A 19,958-nucleotide genomic window follows, 5' to 3' on the forward strand; every position below is an offset into this window, starting at 1 on the left:
GAGACTTGAGGCAATTTTAAGGAAAAAAGCCAATCCAAAAATGACTATTATTAGAATTATTTGTTTACATCATTCTACACTCCCAGGACCATGTTGCATGTTATGGGCATTTGGGCATCAGAGTAAAAATACAGTGTAAAAGAAAAAAGAGAGGCAGTTCTATCTTCTAAAACATTTTTTCAGCCTGGCATGGTGGCAGATGCCTATAATCCCAACACTCAGGAGGCTGAGGCAGCAAGACTGCTATTAGTTTAAACCTGGGCTACATAAGTGAGTTTAAGGACAGCCTGAACTACATAGAGGGACCCTGTCTCCAAACACTACTACCACTATCACCACCAAAAAACCCCAACTCTCCCTTCAAAAAATAAAAACAAAAACATTTCCTTGATTCTCCCACCCCCTAATTTTCTCTCTGAGATAGGGCCCTTACTAAATTGCTGAGTTGCCCAGGCTTGGGCTCAAATTGTGATCTTCTTCCCTTAGTCCCTCCCTTAGTCCTGGAGTTCTAAGCGTGCACCATCATGCCTCTTGTTGCTATGTAGTTCAGGCTGTCCTTGAATTTATGTCTGTAATTCATGGTGATCCTCCTGCCTCAGTCTCTTGAGTGCTGGAATTACAAGAATGTACCACCAAGCCTGCCTCATGCCTATCTTGAAACATAGATCAGGTTGAGAATTTAGCTCAGTGGCATAAGTGCCTGCCTGGCAAGTGTTGAGGTCATGAGTTCGATCCCTGGTACCAAAAACAAACAAACAAACAAACAAACAAACAACAAACAAACAAAAACAAAAAACCACAGATCTTTCTCCTCCTTACCTAAAAGTATTCATTAAACTTCCAGCAATATATAACCTCTAAGAAACTATCCACATTTAAGTTTATATGGGCATAATCCTTGCCTTCTAAGAATCTGAAATTCAACTGGGTGTGGTGGCACATGTCTTTAATCCCAGCAGTTGGCTGTGGCAGGAGGATCACTGTGAGTCTGAGACCAGTCTAGGCTACAAAGTGAGCTCAAGGGCAGCCTGAACTGCATAACAAGACCATGTTTCAAAAAAAAAAGGAGATACTTACTAAATTCCTATTTAATCTGAAAACAGTAAAGGCTACTTTTATATACATGTATGGTATATCTCCTCTTTCTATTTTTTAAAAAGTTTTTAAATTGTCTAATTCAAGGATAAAGAGTAAGTACAGGCTCCTTCAGTGAATGGATGTCCTGGATAATCCACTGAAGGATGATCACTTGGCCCCGCCTGGCGAAGCTGATATCCTTCCCGTACTGACAGAAATGATGGCAGCACATCTGGCCACATTTCTGAATCAGACCCTGCTAATGTAGCAAGAGCAAGAGCCTTAGTCAAATTTCCTCAGGTGGCTCCACTAGAGCTGCTAGTGTTGCTTCCAGGAATATAAGGAGGCAAAAGGAAGCAGCTCTCACACGTGTGTGTCCTTCAAACTTTTTCCAATTTTTACCCAGAATGCAGCACTGAAAGGTAATGCATGTGCACTGAGGCCACACTTCTCTCTTCACTCTAAATCCCTAGGGTACCTTTATGAGGGATCCCAACTATTCATCATACAGACACCCAAACTGCCTAGCACTGTGGATGTACCTCAGTGCTAGACTTGCTTAGCACCATAAAAACAAACTACAAATTCTCAAACTGGAGCTCATGAATAAGACCTTGTAGAATTAAATTCTTCCTCAGTGTTTTCATATTATGCAAAATTTTTTTGCCCTTTTGGTGCTAAAGACCAAAACCAGGGGCTTGCACTGAGTTACATGCTCTAACTTTAGTTTTTAACTTTATTACTGTTGTACTTACACATATAAGTTTTAATAAACAAGGAAATGCTTGTTTTTATTTTTTCAAATCTATTTTATTTCAAGGAGAAAACAAAACAAAACAAAACAAAAAAAAGGAGAAAAACTAAAAATTTCAAAACACAGCTTGGGCATGGTGGCACATGCCTATAATTCCAGCATTCAGGAGGCTGAGGCCAATGGATAGTTGCAAATTCGAGATCAGCCTGGGGCTACAAAGTGAGCTCAAGACCAGCCTGAATGGCACAGTGGACCCTGTCTCAATAAAAATGAAAATACATCAATCAGGGGCCAACAATGGTACCTACACTGTGTATTGTCATCCCCAAATCATCCAGAGCATAAGACATCTACATTCAGCTGTCTGAACAATACCCACACAAATCTTTCTCTTTAGTAACATGAGAGAAATCCGTAGTATAACTATTTTGACTAGTTTATATACACACACACATATATGCATATATATCTCACACGCACACATATGTTGTTTCATTCAGCTTCTCACACTAGTGAGACAATACGATGTTTACATGTGTGTGTTACTTATTTCACTTATGAGTACCGTCTCAAGTTGCACCCATGTATGTATAAAAGTCTCTAGTTTATCCTTCTTTATAGCTGAGTAGTACTCCATTGTATAAAAGCAACACATCTTTTTTTTAATCCATTCCTCAGTGGGTGGGCATTTAGGTTGTTGCTAAGATCAAGCTGTTATAAATTGTGTTGCTATAAACATAGGTGCACATATATTGCTTCCATAATGAGTTGTATAATGTGTGTAATTTATCAAAAATGCTAATCTAGTTTAACAAAAACAACACTTTTATACTGTACTCACTATTCAATTTGGCACCTTTGGCTTGTAGAAAGGGTGGATGACATGGAAGGTGGTTACTGTTTGGAAGGAGAGTTCCCTTCCATAGGAACATCGGAATCTGGCTCTCTGGTGTCCTTTTTCTCCTTGGGAGAGTCGGTAGCCCACTTGGACTGCTTCTGGCTCACCAGGCTCAATCTTTTCACAATTAAAAACTGGCCTAAGGTTGGTTATTTCTGTCTTTTCTTTAACATTGTTTTGTAGTATGACATGACATTGTCTTTAAGCAAGTGAATGCAATGAATGGATTTTTCTCTCTGGGTGGGTCCTCTCTTTTCTTTTTTTTTTTGTCTTTTTCCTTTTTATCGGTACCGGGGATTGAACTCAAGACTGCCTGCTTACAAGGCAGGCGCTTATGCCGCTGAGCTAAATCCCCAGCCCCCGGGTGGGTCCTCTCTACAAATGTTTACAGCTCTGTCCATCTTCTTTTTTTTTTTTTTTTAATTTAATTTTTTTTTATTTAAGCAGAAAAAGGGGAAAAAAAAAAACAGAAAAAGGGTACAAGTAATATAAAATTTAAAAAATAAACAGCAAGAAATCACTAGTTAATAGATTACATATTCTCATCTTAGAAATAGTTGTTCAAGTTACAAAATTGAAGCACATAAAGTGGACTTTCAAACAGTGAGAGTGCAAACAGTTTTGTTCATTGATCCAAAAAAACACTCAGTAATATGGTTATCTATCTTATACACTTAAACATATATGCAGTTATAACCTTTAGAGCACTTTCTTTTCTTTTTTTTTTTGTAGAATGACAATTACACATTTTGGGTTTTATTACTCCCACAGTTCTTATTATTTTTTTTGAAGAGAGTAAAACCAAATGCGACATATCAGAACAGAGTCAGTCAAATCAAAAGGATGGACATAATAGATAATGTAAAAACAAAATAAAAGGTGATCAACAATGGTTACCGTACTGCCTCTTGCTATTTTAAGAAGAATTGGCAGTTATAATAAAATTGAACTAAACAGTAAAGAATAAAACCAAAGCACTGGAGACATTACAGGATTTTAAAAGAAAATAATAGTCAATCGGAATGGGCATCATAATGATTCTTACTGTCGTCACAGTTATGCCTATACAGCAGAATAGAGGAAAATCAGTCAAAACAAGATGGTGAGGGCAATACAGGATTTCAAATCAAGTTAATAGGAAATCAAAGTAGGTTACTATAATGTATCCTGCTATTTTTTATTTTTCCCTTAATTAAAAAAATAAAAAGAAAAAAGTAAATAATTTAAAAAAAGGAGGATTGAGATAAAAGAGGGCATAACAGAACAGCGCAGGTCAAATCATAATCATTTAAGCAAACCAAGTGTTTCACCACAAGATATCCTGACAAAAATAGTTACCATAGTGTCTCTTTCCTTGAAATCTTTGAGTATAACTTCTTATATTGTAGCACCAAACATATCACAACACTATAAAACCATTCAAGAGAATGACATTATTACAGGGTATTTAGAACAAATTAACAGAAAATGAACAATGGTTTGTATATAAACTCCTTGTCTATAAAAGTTTTTGCTTATATTATCATATATAATAAAATCCAATAAGATACAACCTTTTAAGACTAATGGAGACTGAAGAATACACGTTTGATGGGACTTCAAAACAAGATGATACTAAATCAGCACTAGCTATTATGATGTCTTGTTTTCTCCTAAATTGCTGTTCCTACCTTCCGATCTTCTCTGCCTCATTTCTGTTGAGCTCTTTTTCTGTCGTTTGTTGTCAGTTTGTCATTCTTCATTTCATTTTCTGCTCCATTCATTGTGGCCTCTCTGCCACTATTTCTGGAATCTTGGTATTTTCTTTTTTTAGACTATCCTGCAGTATTCTCTGTAGAGTTGAATTAGTGGTTGCAAATTCCCCTAGTTCCTCTTTATCTGGAAGCACCTTGTTTTTCCATCAATTTCTAGGAACAGTTGTGCAGGATATATCAATCTTGGCTGGAGGTTATTATCTTTCAAAGCTTGAATTATTTCCCCCCACACTCTTTGTGATTTGAAGGTTTGTGCCGAGAAGTCTGCTGTAATTCTGATGGGTGTTCCCTTGTAAGTGATCTGTTTCTTGTCTCTGACGGCTTTTAATATTCTGTTCTTATACTGGATTTCCGGAATTTTGATTATTATATGCCTGGGTGTAGCTCTGTTTGGGTTGTAAGTTGCTGGGGTCCAGTATGCCTCATATATCTGAGTATTTTTACTATTTGCCAAATTAGGGAAATTCTCTCCGATTATTTCTGTGAATAGCTTTTGTAGTTCATTTGTTTGTGTCCCCACTTCTTCTCTTATGTTCTTGATTCTTAAGTTATAGATCCTCTTATCATCTTCTAGTTTTTGTATTGTTGTTTTTTTGTTATTTTTAAGAAGTTTTTCATTTCATGCTCCCATATTACAAATCTGCCCTCCAGTTCAGATAATCTGTCCTTAGTTTCTTTCAAGCTGTTATGCCAGTTTTCTACAGAGTTTTCAGTTTCCTGGTAATCTCTTTGAACCTGCTTCATGTATTCAATGTTTTCTCTATTTTCTCCATCAAACAATTCTCCCCTTTTTTTCTGTTCTTCCATTCTACCACCTGTTTTTTCTTGGGTGGTGCTTAGCATTTCTCTAACTATTCTGCTTATGTCTTGCTTCAGGTCATTAATAACTTCATTCCTGAACTCGTCTATGAGGCTCTGGAGATAGTGCTTTATATCTATTGGTGCCATGTCTACTATGGCGTGTTTCTCAGGATTGGGGGTGAGGACCCTTTCTTGTTGCTCCCTCTTCCCATATTCTTTGTTCCTTATATTTAAGCGTGTATAGGAGGCCCAGCTTCCTTCCCTGTCGGCCACAGTCTGTTTGAATTGCGCTGGCTAGGTGTCCCCGCCCACTGCAGTGTACTAGGGAGACACAGACCAGGGCAGCCTCTGCTGGGCCCGCCCCTCCAGGTCAACCTACCCCAAGGCCTCGCCTCTAGGGTGCACCTTCAGGCGCTGGGACCTGAGTTGGGCTAGCCTATTGGGTCTCAGCCAGCGGCGTCTCACAGGCTAGGCACTCCCCACCAATCCTGCTTGAGAGGGGGATATGTGACTGAAGTCACTGCAGCTTCTCATTCCGGGAAGTCTGCCAGGTCCAAGTGTGTCCTCTGCTGAGGACATACTTCTCTATGTAAGGGTCCGATTCGCTCGCTTGCTCACTCACCGCAGGTCGATGCTGGGCACCCAGCCAGTCCTGCTCCCAACTCCTTTCAATGCTTCCCACTCTCCGAGCTTTTGCACCTCTCTTCCTGCTGTGCCGACTGGGACACAACAGTGGCTGCAGGTAATTCAAATTGCAGTTTCCAGTGGCACGGGTCCAGCTTCCGTGCTGATACCTTATCTGTGCCTGCTGTCTCACCAGGATTGCATTTCCAGATGGTTTCTCTTAATTTAGTTCGTTCCTGGGTCAGCAAAGAATATCCCCCCTTGCCTGAACTTCCTGTCCGGCACCATTCCTAGATTTCAAGTGCGGTTTCTCCAAGAGCCTCAGAGGCTGCTGCTATTTATCCGCCATGTTCTTCCATCTTCTCTGTCCATCTTCTTTGGATTTCCTTTATTTCAAAAGAATTTTGCTGCACTGATTGTTGATACTCTCCTTCCTCCTTAAAAAGCTCCTTAACTGCCATTCTCTATTGCTTGGCCAGAAGTTACTAAAGTTCCTCTAAGTATTCCTCCTCCACTCAACATCACCACTGTCTATCAGAAAGCCTATGGACTGCTATAGGGACAGTGTCATCAACCACAGGGTCAACTCTTCTGCACAGCCTTCCAAGTCTCTGTCTTGTATAATTTTAGGTCACATTTTCTTTCAGGCAGATTTCAGTGTTTAACTTGGAGACAATGGCCCAGGATTTCTCAATTAACCCCACACAGAAAAGGATGTTGTAATGTTTCTTTCAGAACTCTTTAAGGGTTAAATCTGTATCTGAGACCATCTGGAAGCACTTCAGCAACAGTTCCTTGTTATATATACATAACTTTTTGAAGTTACCTATAACCTACTGGCCCTTAAGCTGCAGTAGAGGGGCTGTATTAGGTGGGAGGAACTTAACTGAGGAGGAATTCTTCAGCTGATTCTTCTTCCAAATGTTGTGGGTGAGCAGAAATATTGTTCATGATGAAGAGAGCCTTAAGTGGTAAACTTTTGTCGTTTAGGTATCTCTTAACAGTAGGACAGAAAGTCTCCCGGATCCACTCAAGAATAAGTGCTCTTGTTATGCAGGCTTTTGTGTTGGATCTTCACATGACCCTACCCCACTTCAGGACTTCATTTTTTTGAATACCTAGGATCTCAGAGTGATAAATCAAGAGATGCTTTATCTTGAGGTGTCACCACTCACAGTGGAACATAGTAGTAATGCTAGCCTATCATTCATAGGCTTGTGGCCTAGCACTTTCTTCTCTTCTGGGTACTGTATGCATTTTCTTCCAGAAAAGGTCAGTTTCATCACAGCTGAAAACTTACAGAAGCCATTCCTGTGTCATCACTTAGAAGTGGTGTATGTAATTTTCAGCAGCCCTGTTAAAACACTAGCTGCTTTACCATGCCTAGTGATGCTATGAACCCTGATTTTCACTCTAAAATTTTGAAACCGCTCCTTACTGCCACTAAATGTTTCACCATCATCACTTAATTGATTATCCATTATGAGATCTGCATTTATGCTCCTAGCTTTTCACAAATTATAGACTCAGTTAGGTTATAACTTGCCATCTATCTTTTGTTTATTCACAGTAATATAATAGTAGTCTTTCTACCTTATTGTTGATTGTAACTTACTAATTTGCATAACATCTTTAGTAACACTAGCTTCCTTATACAAATCTTTTCTCTGTAGGACTATTGAGATGGTGGATTTCAAATGCTGTTCATGTTCGTGAGATCAGTCACATGAATGCCACCCTCATATTTCTCTAAAATTTTCTTCTTTTTTCTAATGGTGATTGCTTTTTTCCCTTCCTTAACTTCTTTTCTAGCTTTTATTGGGGTTGCTATTAGCTGGTTTTTACTGTATGCCAATATCTGGTTTGCCTGTTTTTATTTTTATTTTTTATAAACTAATATTAACTAAAATTACTGAAAAATCAGAACATGGCACAAATAACATTCTAAAAAAAAAAATCAGTTCACAGAAATCACAGCAGAAAACTTTCCAAGTATGGGGGAGGATTTTTGTTTCATTTTTTTTTTTTGAGACAGGGTCTCTCTACGTAGTTTAGGCTGGCCATGAACGCACAGTGATTTTCCTGCCTCAGCTTTCTTAGTGTTGGGATTACATGTGCCACCATGACCTTCGAGGTGAAAGAATATAATGTATACTCAAAATTCCAAATAGCCAAGATCAGACAATAACTTCTCCCTGATACATTATGTTATCAAATCCCAGGAGGAACAAATCCAACACAGTAGTGAGGCTGAGGCAGGAGGATTAGTGAGAATTTGAGGCCAGGTGAGCTACATAGCAAGATCTTATCTCCAAAAACCAAAAAACCAACAAACAAAAAAGCCCGTCAAAGAAAAGCAACAAACCACTTATAAAGGTGAATCCACTAGATTTATACATTTTTTTTTGGAATTATACAATTCTTTTTTTTTTTTGTTTTTTAATTTTCACTTCTTAACATAAATTTTAAAGGCCAGAAGACTGGAGTGAAGTGTTTGAAGACTAACATATCCTGCAAAACTATCCTTCAAAAGTAGAGAAATAAAGTATTTCCGCAACAAAGAGCACCTTAAGAAATTCATGACTAGAACCAGGTGTGGTGGCACATTCCTGTAATCCCAGGAGGCTGAGACAGGTGGATCATTGCAATTTTGAGACCAGCCTGGGCTACAAAGTGAGCCCAAGGCCAGCCTGAACTAGACAGAGACCTGTCTCAAGAAAAAAAAAAAAAAAATCATGACCATCAAACCAATACTCTATAAAATTTCCAAGGATATCCTAGAAAGAGAAAATGAAGCCTATGATGTCAGAAAGAGTAATGGGAAGACTGTTTACATTGAGCTGATAAGCAAAAGGGAAAACAAGGAATTGGCAATAGGAAATAATACCATGACAAGAACAAGTCAGTAAGTTTCAATAATAACTCTCAACACGAATGGTCCTCACTCAAAGGATTCAGATTGGCAGAATGGGTCAACAAAACCAAAACCCAACAGTATGTCTCATACAAGAAAACATTTAATCCAAAAAGAAACTCACCAGACTAAAAAACTAAAGGAAGAAAAATGCCATTCTTTGCAATGGGAGCCCTAAAATAAGCAGCAGTAGCTACCTTACGATCAGACAAAGGCACAGCAGGTGATTACATATTGGCTAAAGAAACAATTCAACAGGAAGAGAGAACTGTAGAAATGTATATGCACTAAATACTAGCACAATCAAGTTCATAAAAGAAAGCTGCCTTTTAGGAAAACAAAGTATGGCTGGGTATGGCATTATATTCCTGTAATCCCAGCAGTTTTGAGGCTGAGGTAGGAGGATCTCCACTCAAGGCCAGTTCGAACTACACAAGGAAACTATCTCAAAAACCAAAACAAATAAAAAAGGAAGCAAAGTATGGGGCTGGGATTTAGCTCAGTGGCATAAACACCTGCCTGAAAAGGATGAGGTCATGAGTTCGAGCCTCAGTACAAAAAAAAAAAAAAAAAAAAAAAGCAAGCAAGTAAAGTACAATTACATAGATCAAAGACATCACCAATGGTCTCTCTCCCTTGGTGTGTTCATATCACACGTTACTTATACACTGATTGCGAACACTGCCAGGGACACATACTTCTTTAATCTCTTTGTTTTTATAAGTTGTTTCTCGAAATTGCTGCATTGCTGCTGGGGGCTGGGGATTTAGCTCAGCGGCATAAGCGCCTGCCTTGCAAGCAGGCAGTTTTGAGTTCGATACCTGGTACTGATAAAAATGAAAAAGACAAAAAAAAAAAAAAAAAAAAAAAAAAAAAGAAATTGCTGCTAAGTAAAAGAGCTTCAACATCCTGTATCACCCATGGCAGGTGCATCAGGCAAACCTCATCATGTCAGTACCTGGAGATTTCACACAACCAGAGATCATGGGGAGGGCAGGAGAACAGGAAATAGGATAATATCAGAATTATATATCTGATAATTTAATTTGTCCTTCCCCAAAGTCCCACTGACTCTTCTTAGTTAATTTTCTCTCATGCTGAGACAAATTACCTGACTTTCAAAGTTAAAGGGGGAGCTGGGGATATATGTACAAGTGCCTCCCTGGCAAGCATGAGGTCATGAGTTCAATCCCCAGTATCAAAAACAAAACAAAACAAAGCAAAGCAAAAACCAAAATTAAAGGGGGAATGGTTTATTTAGCTCACAGTTTATACATGTTTCAGTGCATAATTGGTTGGTTCTGAAGCAAGGTGACTTGGCAGAGGGGCAACACAGAAGAGAACAGGTTTATGGCAGCAGAAAAAAAGCAAGTCAGGAAAGGACCAAGACAAGCTTTTACACTGAATCCAGTCTACTGGGATTAGGACAGTGCTAACCCAATCAGTGGACTGATTTAGTAATCACTCACCCTTAATCTTGGCAGCCTTAATCCTAGCATGCATCATGAATCAACCACACACTCTAAAGCCAGCCACCTCTGAAAAAGCCCCACCTACAGCTGCATGAGGCTTTGTGGCGATATGTGCACACAAAACATAACACCCTTTCAACTCAGATTCAAACGGCTTCTAACAACTGTCATCTGCAGATATAATAACAATTGTAAACTGGCTTATTTCCCTATCTACTTAGGCACAAATATGTCAGAAATAGCCTTGTAATCCAGGAGTTCTACTACCTTTTACTGAAATAAAATAAAAGCCCTAAGCATTGAAGTAAAAGTAGTTCTTTCCATGTTCTATTACCAGTCTTCCTCTCATCCTTGGTGTACATATTGTCCTCACACCAGCAGATGTATAAGCCCTGTCCCAGCAGCTAGCAGCTTGCTGTCCCAACAGACAGCATCTTCTCACTGGCTTCAATGCCAAAGTGACACACTGACCAAGAACCAGGCTATTAACAAAGGACTTTTTGAAATTAATTTCCCTCAATAATACAAAACAGCAAAATTATAGAATTCAATGAGGGTTAAAACAAAAATGAGGTCTTACATGTTCCAAGTATTCTCTGCTTTCCATGTAAGAAATGAAGAGAAATTGTTAAAAAACAAAGTAGCCAAGCAGCACTCACCCCCTTATTGGCAGCAATGCAGCATTCAGCCAGCCGTAACCATAGGCGAGGATTTGCATGATAAACCTGAACAGCTTCAATCAGACACTCGAAGGCAGCAAGAGGCCTTCTGATGTGAAGAAGCTGAATCCCACAGTTATACAGCAACTCATACCTCTTGTTGGTTAATAAAGTACACATGGGTCTTCCTGAAAATTTTTTGCCTAGCAATAAAAATTCAATGGGAATAAATCATTAAAGTAACAGTTACACTGAAGACTTTAATTCTAGTAAGTACTTGAACCCTACCATGTTTAACACCACATTTAAAGTAAGTGCCAAAATCTGAAAATGCAATAGATTTCATCAGTGGTGAAAGCTTACAGATATTATCCAGTCATCTCAATTGTAGATGCTGGTAGGCCCAGAGATGTCTGCTCATCTGTCAGCAATGCAGGCAGCACTGCTCTAGGAAAGTAGAGTTCCCTCTTTCATTTTCAGCTTGGTTAACCATTTTATTGACATGTGATCACTTATTTAATGATTTATTCATTATCTGTAATAAGACTACTTGTTATTTAGAATGTGTATCAGTTAAATATGTTGTCATTATTTTTAAAATTAGACAACTAATTTAAACTGGGATTACAGGCATGCACCACAACACCCAGTAGAAATACAAATTTTGGCTAATCAAATACAGTGCATAACATTATCATGCAGTGGTACTGACTTTAAATGCATGAAAGAAAATGAACTTAACAAATTTTCTGTAATTCAGAATTGCTCCCACTGGGTATAGTGGTGCATGCCTGTAATCTCAGACTGAGGCAGGAGGAGTGCTATGAATGTCTGAGCCACAAGGTGAGTTCAAGGCCAGTTTGAACTACACAGCAAGACTGTCTCAAAAACAAACAAACAAAAAAATTTTACTCTTTACATCATATTATTTATTTATTTTTGTCTTTTTTTTTTTTTTTTTTTATCGGTACCAGGGATCGAACTCACCACTGCCTGCTTACAAGGCTGGTGCTTATGCTGCTGAGCTAAATTCCCAGCCTCTTTTTGCCTTTTTGAGACAGGGTCTCACTGTGCAGTTCAGGCTGGCCTTGAGCTCACTTTGTAGCCCAGGCTGGTCTGGAACTCTCAAGGATCCTCCTGCCTCAGCTTTCCAAGTGCTCGGATTGCAGGCGTGAATCACCACCCCCGGTTTATTCTTTTATTGAGCAGTAAAATACAAACTGTTCCCAAGTGCTGGGCTCACCTGGGTCAGTGCTCCCGGCGCTGAGCTGTGCACAGACGTTGTCATTCTCTTGCAGTGCCTTCTTAAAGTAAAAAATTCCCAAATTGTGCTTGCTCATGGCAAAATGGATGCAACCAAGGTTATTCCAGAACATGCATCGCAAACATTCACCTGAAAACACAAATAAATTTTTTCCACAAAAAAATCATACTCTTGCTGGATGTGAGTGAAGGCAAATGACCGTAAACTCAGCTACTCAGAAGGCTGAGGAAAGAGGAGTGGAGGTTGGAGGCTAGCCTGAGCAGTACAGTGTGACCCTGTCTGAAAAAAAAAAAAAAAAAAAAAAAGGACTGGGGACGTGATCTTCCATGTTGAGTTCAATCCCCAGTATTAAATAAACAAGTAAGTAATTTGAACCTTGACAGCCTTTATACAAGATGAATTATATTACGTAGGTTAATTCTGTTTGCAGTATTGGGGATTGAATCCCAGGTCTCTATATTAAACTATATTCCTCATTAAAATATGAAAAATCAGCAAGGTGTGGTGGCACATGCCTAACTCTAGCTGCTAGAGAAGATGAGACAGGAAGACTACCAAGTCCTAGGTCAGCCTGGGCACTTTAGCAAGACCTGATTACTAAGTTAAAAAACAAGGCTTCGGAATGTAGTTTAGTGGTACAGTGCTTGCTTAGCATGTGTGAGGCCCTGGGTTACATCACCAGGACTGAAAGAAAAAAACAAAAACAAAAAACAAAAAACAGAAACAAAAAACTCAGCATGGTATTACAAACCTATGAGATATCAGCACTCTGGAAAGCTGAGGTAGGAGAATCACAAGTTTAAGCCTAGCCTGGGCAACTTAAAGAGACTTTGTCTCAAAAGTTAAAAGAAAAGGGGGCTGAGGATATAGTTCAGTGTCAAGGCTCTAGATTCAATTTTAGTCCCAGAAAGAAAAAGAAAGGCAGACAGGCAGAAAGACAGAGACAAAAAGAAAAGAAAGGAGGAGCAGAGGCTGAGGAGAGGAGTCGAGGAAAGAGAGGGAGGGAGAGACAGGGAAGTGCAGGTGGGCTGGTCATATAGATGTAGCTCAGCATTCCTAGGTTCAAAAAAACAAAAATTCAGAACTAAAAACAGGCATCTAGAATAAAATACCTCTACAAAAATTTAAAAAGCTGTCCTTTTCATTGTCACGCCTCCAATCCAGTGCACTGAAAGGTGGAAGGCTTGAGTACATTAGTATGTGTACTATGTATGTGTTTGAAGATAATTCAAAACACCGAAACAAATCAAACAACTCGTTAACTTTTTGCTTTTCTTTTCTTTTTGGTGCTGGGAACTGGACTCATGCATGTTATCCATCTACTCTGTAATTAATATCTATAGTCACTTATTTATACTTTAAACTTCATACAACACTAGCATTTTAAATAATAGTTTACCCTCATTTCTTGAGCAATTTTCTTTCCTATCCTAAAATAGCAATGGTGGGCTGGGGATACAGCTTAGTGACATGGTACCAGCCTGGCAAACGTGAGTTCGTGAGTTTGATTCTTGGTACCCAAAACAAAACAAAACAAAACAAAACAAAACAAAATACTAAATAAATAAAATCAAATAGCAAGGGTACAAACCTTTGTAACAGTTACCACTTAAACTTTTCATTTTACGTTTGGTATTAAGCAATTAACTTTCTAAATAGACAAGAATAATTACTATTTTTCTAAGTTTATAGAAATAGTTTTGATATAAGTAATAGTTTAAATAAATCACTATAATATTTACCGCTTTTCTGGGAAAAGGAAAAAACTAAAATTACTATCTCATTTCCTTAAAAAGGTCTCACTCCACAAAGCAAAACCCCAAGGATCTTATTCCTTGTATACAATTTCTAAGTTGATATTAAAAACCAAAAAGAAAGAAAAAACAAGTGAGGTTAAGAAAAGTGAAAGAGGGGCTGGGGATTTAGCTCAGGGGCATAAGCGCCTGCCTTGCAAGCAGGCAGTCGTGAGTTTGATCCCTGGTACCAACAAAAAAGAAAAAGACAAAAAAAAAAAAAAAAAAGAAAGAAAGAAAAGTGAAAGAAAAAGTAATAGACTTTTTACAACAAATCATGAACTAAAATTCCAGGAATTTCTACAGCAGAACATTACAACATTTTCATTTAAAATCAGCAAAAAAAAATCACTTTGAAAACAGTCCAGGGCATGGGTTGGGTGGGAGGTAACAAGGCATAGATGAGCCAGGTAGATAATTCTTTTTTACCTGTTTTCATGAATCCTGGATGCTCAGCAATGTTCGAACTATTTAATAGCTTCACAGCTTTTCGATAATTGCCCCTTAAGTACTCAAAATTGCTTTTAAGAAACAGAGAAGGTGCAGACTGAAAAGGAAATATAAAAGTTACTTGCAGCCTAATGCAAGATCATAATTGTACTGTTGCCTAGGCATATATTTGAAAAGCATGAATGAATCCATTAAGTTATGGTCACAAAAAACTATATATGGTCTAACTTTTTCACTGTTCTTACAACCTAAAAGACTAAAAACTGTATGAAAGAATTTAGGGTCTATCTATAAAGAAAAAAGTATGTATCAGTATAGTTTAGGACTGGCGATGTAGCTCAGTGATAGAATACTTGCCTAATATGCAAAAGACCTTGAGTTTAATCCCCAGGATCTACATACACACACCATACATACACACATACATACATACATACATACATACATATGCACACACATATTTTCTATATAGTTTCAAATGACTATATTTTATTTGACTACTAATTAGAAGCCAATTAACTTTTAGAGACAGAGTCTCACTGTGTTGCCTAGGGTGGCCTCAAACTCATAGGCTCAAGTGATCTTTTTGCCCTGGTTTCCTGGGTACTTGGGACTGCAGGTAGGTGCCATTGCCTTTGTTTAGCTGGAACTCAGTTTAGGAGCACAAAGTAGGTCTTTCATTCTAATGGGGACATAACTATCATTCCTATTTATTTTTTTTGGTACCGAGAATTGAACTCAGGACCTTGCACTTACTAGGGATCTTTCCTATTTCTAAAAATATAAAATACAAATGCATCTTTCATTAGGACCCAAATAACCAAATACTTTTTCTAAATAGAAATAAAAAGCATCATCCTATAAATGGAAGAGTTTTTCAATAGCAAGTCTTTTTTTTTGGTCTTTTTTGAGACAGGGTTTCACTATGCAGTTCAGATTGGTCTTGAACTCACTCTGTAGCCCAGGCTGGCCTCAAAATCACAGTGATCCTCCTGCCTCAGCCTCTCAAGTGCTGGGATTACAGGTGTGAGCCACCATGTCTGGCACATCCAATAGGAAGTCTTTTTTAATGAGCACTAGTCTCACCCTTTAACAGATCATGTTCTAGATTCCGGATCACCTTGCCCTTCTTAAGAACCCTCATGGAGTTGGGCGTGGTGTTGTACTTCTGTAGTCTCAGCTACTGAGGGGCTGAGGCGTACAACCCAGGCAACATACTGAGACTTGTTCTGAAAAGAACAACAAAACAGAAAAAAGGATCCTGACAGTGGAGGGTCTTCTAAATAGTACTTAAGAATATAAAAGCAGGCAGACTCAGGAGGATGGCAGGAATCCTTGCCTCATTATTTATTCACTTTAGCTTTAGGCTTTCCTTTCTTCGAAATCTTAGTTCTTCCTTTGGTCTGCCTCAGGATCCAGGTTATGGTCACTAGGAAACAAGGGTTTTCAAGGTTGACACTTTTCTGAGGGGTAAGGTGAGAGGGAGCAGTACTGAGGACTGAACCTAGCCCCTTAACACTGAGCTATGATCTCAGCCCATTTAAAAATTTTTTATTTTGAAATAGGGCTTTGTTAAATTACTCAGGCTGGGCATAAACTTGCCATCCTCCTGCTTCAGCTTTCAGAGTACTGGGATTACAGGCTTGCGCTACCATATCCAGTTGATTCATACTTCCAAATCAAGTTTTTCTAAAAAAGTAAGACTCTTCACAATTCCGTTTTTTCCCCCCTATCATCTTAATTATTTATCAATAGAGGGTCAGGGTGGAGGGAAAGGGAGAAGAAACAATATATCAAATATTCTAGTACCAGGAAAACACCAAAGGCATACTCTAACCAAAACGCATTTGGAAGGAACAGGATTTTGCTATAATCTGATCATTAAATTTTTAATAAATGTCTTGAGTATAATACTAAAAAAATGCTAAAATTATATAAATCACTAATGTCAGCAAAATGTTTATGTGAACTGTGATAAAACCCTCACAGAACACTACGCAAGTATTTAAAATGGAGGTTTAAAAAAAAAGTAACAATAAATAAAATGGAGGTTCTAAAGGCTACAAACTGAAAACGCTCTTTTTGGGGTCAGGGATTTAACACAGCAGCGTAAGTGCATGACTGGCAAGTACAAAGTCATGAATGAGTTCTATCCCTGGTACCAAAAAAAAGAAAATGCTCTTTTTTTGGGAGGAGGGTATTGAATCCAGAGGCTTTGCATTGAGCTATACTCTCAGTCCATTCCTTATTCACTTACATATTTGGTTTGAAGTCACTATGTAGCCCAGGTCAGCCTCAAACTCATGGTGATACTCCTGCCTCAGCCTCCCAGAGTGCTGGGATTATAGGCATGTACCCCGCACCAGGCAATAATATTCTTTTTAATTTGCAGTGTTGGGAACTGAACTCAGGGATTTGTGCATTCATAGTGGGCAAACACATTACCATGGAGCTATATTCCCAGTCCAAGATGTTGTACTTCTTTTTTGGTCTTTTTGAGACAGGGTCTCACTGTGCAGTTCAGGCTGCCCTTGAGCTCACTTTGTAGCCCAGGCTGGTCTGGAACTTACAACGATCCTCCTGCCTCAGCCTCCCGAATGCTGGGATTACAGGCGTGAGCCACCATGCCGGGCTCAAGATGTTATACTTTTAAGTGAAAAATATATTGAATTATGGATGCAGTATGATCACTACTTCTGGACTTTAAATATCAAGATTTAGATTTTATAATAATAAAGATAATATACTAAGATAAATTATTTGGTGCTAAACAGAACCCAGGATCTTGCACATGCCAAGCCCATGCTCTGCCACTTATATGCCCAGTGCAAAATAAATTATTTAAAGTGATGAGTACCCATACTTTAAATAAGAACATTATAAACTGAAAAACAAAAGAATAGTCTAGAAGAAACTCACATTTCCAGCTGTGTTCATGACTGATTTGATTTCCCTTTTGCATGCTTTCAGGGACTTCATTTGGATATAAGCTCTTACTTTGTACTGTCAAAGAAGTATGTTAATATGTAAGCAGTGTGGTTCATTTCCTTCTGGGAGAGTTTTACTTTCTAGCTAAGGAAATTAAACCCAATATATTTATAACATAGTTTTATCAGTTCACTGAAAAAACAAGTTTAAAATTATTTTAAGTATTTTATTTTGACTATATGCTTGGAATATACTTTAAAACACTAAAAATACAGTAAAATACAATTTACACTGGAGTTCTGAGCAAAAAAACCTATTAATTCTTACCTGCACATGGTAATCACAAGTTGATGTTATCATCTAATACATTCCCAGGCCATTTCTCTCAATTTTTTTGTAAAATAACTAGAAATTATATCACACTAACATCTTAAATCAAAATATATTTAGAAAGATAAATGTATTTCTTTTTTGTTTTTTGAGACAGGGTCTCACCATACAGTCCAGGTCAACCTCAAACTATGTAGCCTAAAGGGCCTCAAACTCATTGTGATCCTTCTGACTCAGTCTCCCGAGTGCTGGGATTACAATAAATGTACTTCTAAAGTACAATACCCTCAAAGACAAATAAATATACATGCTTTGAATTATATACTGCTTTCAATGATTGGTCACATTGCTTCATTATTTATACCACAGTACAAGCAAATATATATCAACTATAACCACCCTTCAAAGGTTACACTACCTGATGTATCTTTGATTTTGCAGCTTCTATCAGAGCTCCACTTTCAGCTTTATGATTAGATCCATCTTTGTTGGTATTATTACCAGTCTGCAGGATGGTGAAACAAAGTTAATTGAAATTAAATATTTTTGACCATAATTGAGTTCCAAGTGATCAGATATGAACACTTATAGAGTATTTTCAAAATGTACAATCTTGTTGGGCATTGTGGCACATTGTTGTAATCCCACCACTCAGAAGGCTGAGGCAAAAGGATTGTCTCAAGTTTGAGGCTGGCCTGGACTACATAGGGAGTTCAAGGCCAGCCTGAACTACTGATGACACTACCTCAAAACCAAAACAAAGCTGGGAATTTAGCTCAGTGGCTCAAGCACTTGCCTGGTAAGCACAAGGTTGTGAGTTCAAGCCTCAGTACAAAAACAAAAAACAAAACAAACAAAAAATAAAAATGCAAAATCCCAGATTCCATTCCCAGAAATTCAGGTTTAGTAGTCTGAAGTGGGTGATAAGAAACTATGTATAAGAAGCTCAGAGTTGAGCATAATATTGGATTTTTTTTAAATAAGAAGAATGGGTATTATTCTCTCTCATTCATTCATTCATTTCAAGATAGGTTTGCTATATAGCACAGGCTGCCCTGGAACTTGGATGCCCCGGAACTCAAAGTGATCCTCCTGCTTCATCCTCCTGAGGGTTGGGATTGCACTACTACACCAGGCTCAAACTGTTTCCAAAACCCACAATAGAGCACGTCATTGCCATCTTAAAAACCTTCTCTGCTACAAACATCATCAAATCCCAACTCCCTAAAAAAGCAGTACAGGACTTTCAAGTTATGACTCATACTCATGTTGCAGTTTGCATCTCCTGCTACTTTCCATTACATATCTTAGGTCCTGCTTGTTTCATTACCAGAAAAAGTCTCCAGCATGCCAGACGCTTACATTTTTTGTTCTGTTTTCTCCAGCAGCACTGTTATCTTGCTCTAGCTCTTCTTTTTGAACTTGTCAAAGTATTCAAGGCCCAAATTAAACACCCAAACTCCCCCAAAACATCCCTAATCTCCTATGCCTTCACACTCAAGATCCAGAAAGCAAGAACTGCAGTGTACATTTTTGTACTTTAGTATCCATGAGAGCATACAAACATCTGAACTGAATTATATTTTAGTAAATATCCTAAGTGTTGAATTATAAATATTAAGTAGTTTACTATGTAACATGGAAGAATAATGCTGATTATTCAACTAAAATTGTTTGGTCCCTTTTATATACGTACTTGTTAAGGTGAAAAAGGAAAATATGTTAGATGTTTATCTTTAACTTCATGAATTTATACAGAAAGGTACTGACAATCTGTTTCCTGCAAATATTTCTTTGCTAAAACAAAAGGGCAAGAATAATAAAAATGGGCATCCCTTTACAACCAGAAGCACAAACAAAAGAAACAAAACATGAGGTCCAAGATGTGTTCTTTATATATACTATGTCTCTTAGCAGAACATAATAAAGCTTAATCTTCATAAATGTATAAACAGCTTTAATGATAAAACTTTCCCTAATGAAAACAATCCTGTGTATTTAGATTATGAATCAAACTCCTTTACTCCTTCCTTCCTCCCTTCCTCCATCTCTTTCTCTCTCTCTCTCTCTTTTGGAGCTGGAAGACAGTCCCCCAGGCTCATGCAAATCTCCTATCTTAGCATCCCAAGTGGGTGGGACTACAGGTGCATGCTACCACACTTAGCTAGATTATAGGTTTAATTTCCACCTTCACATTCTGTAAAAACAGCTCATACATGACAAGATGCTAAATGTACATC

At 38.1% G+C, this 19,958-nt stretch overlaps 1 protein-coding gene across 7 annotated transcripts in view; it reads right to left on the reverse strand.

Moving 5' to 3' along the window:
* Positions 1–19,958, reverse strand: part of Cnot10 (CCR4-NOT transcription complex subunit 10) — a 67,729-nt gene that overhangs the window by 24,745 nt on the left and 23,026 nt on the right. For all 7 annotated transcript variants that reach the window (XM_005005282.4, XM_003473400.5, XM_063260448.1 and 4 more), the window contains 5 exons: positions 18,137–18,223; positions 17,380–17,463; positions 14,440–14,557; positions 12,197–12,346; positions 10,954–11,156 (listed from right to left, as the gene is read on the reverse strand). In XM_005005282.4, coding sequence (XP_005005339.2) covers positions 10,954–11,156; positions 12,197–12,346; positions 14,440–14,557; positions 17,380–17,463; positions 18,137–18,223 — 642 coding nt within the window. The remainder of the gene's footprint in view (positions 1–10,953; positions 11,157–12,196; positions 12,347–14,439; positions 14,558–17,379; positions 17,464–18,136; positions 18,224–19,958) is intronic.

This window comes from Cavia porcellus, unplaced genomic scaffold, assembly GCF_034190915.1.
Source record: "Cavia porcellus strain 051 isolate PalLab524CR breed Dunkin Hartley unplaced genomic scaffold, mCavPor4.1 scaffold_13, whole genome shotgun sequence".
Lineage (NCBI taxonomy): Eukaryota > Metazoa > Chordata > Mammalia > Rodentia > Caviidae > Cavia > Cavia porcellus.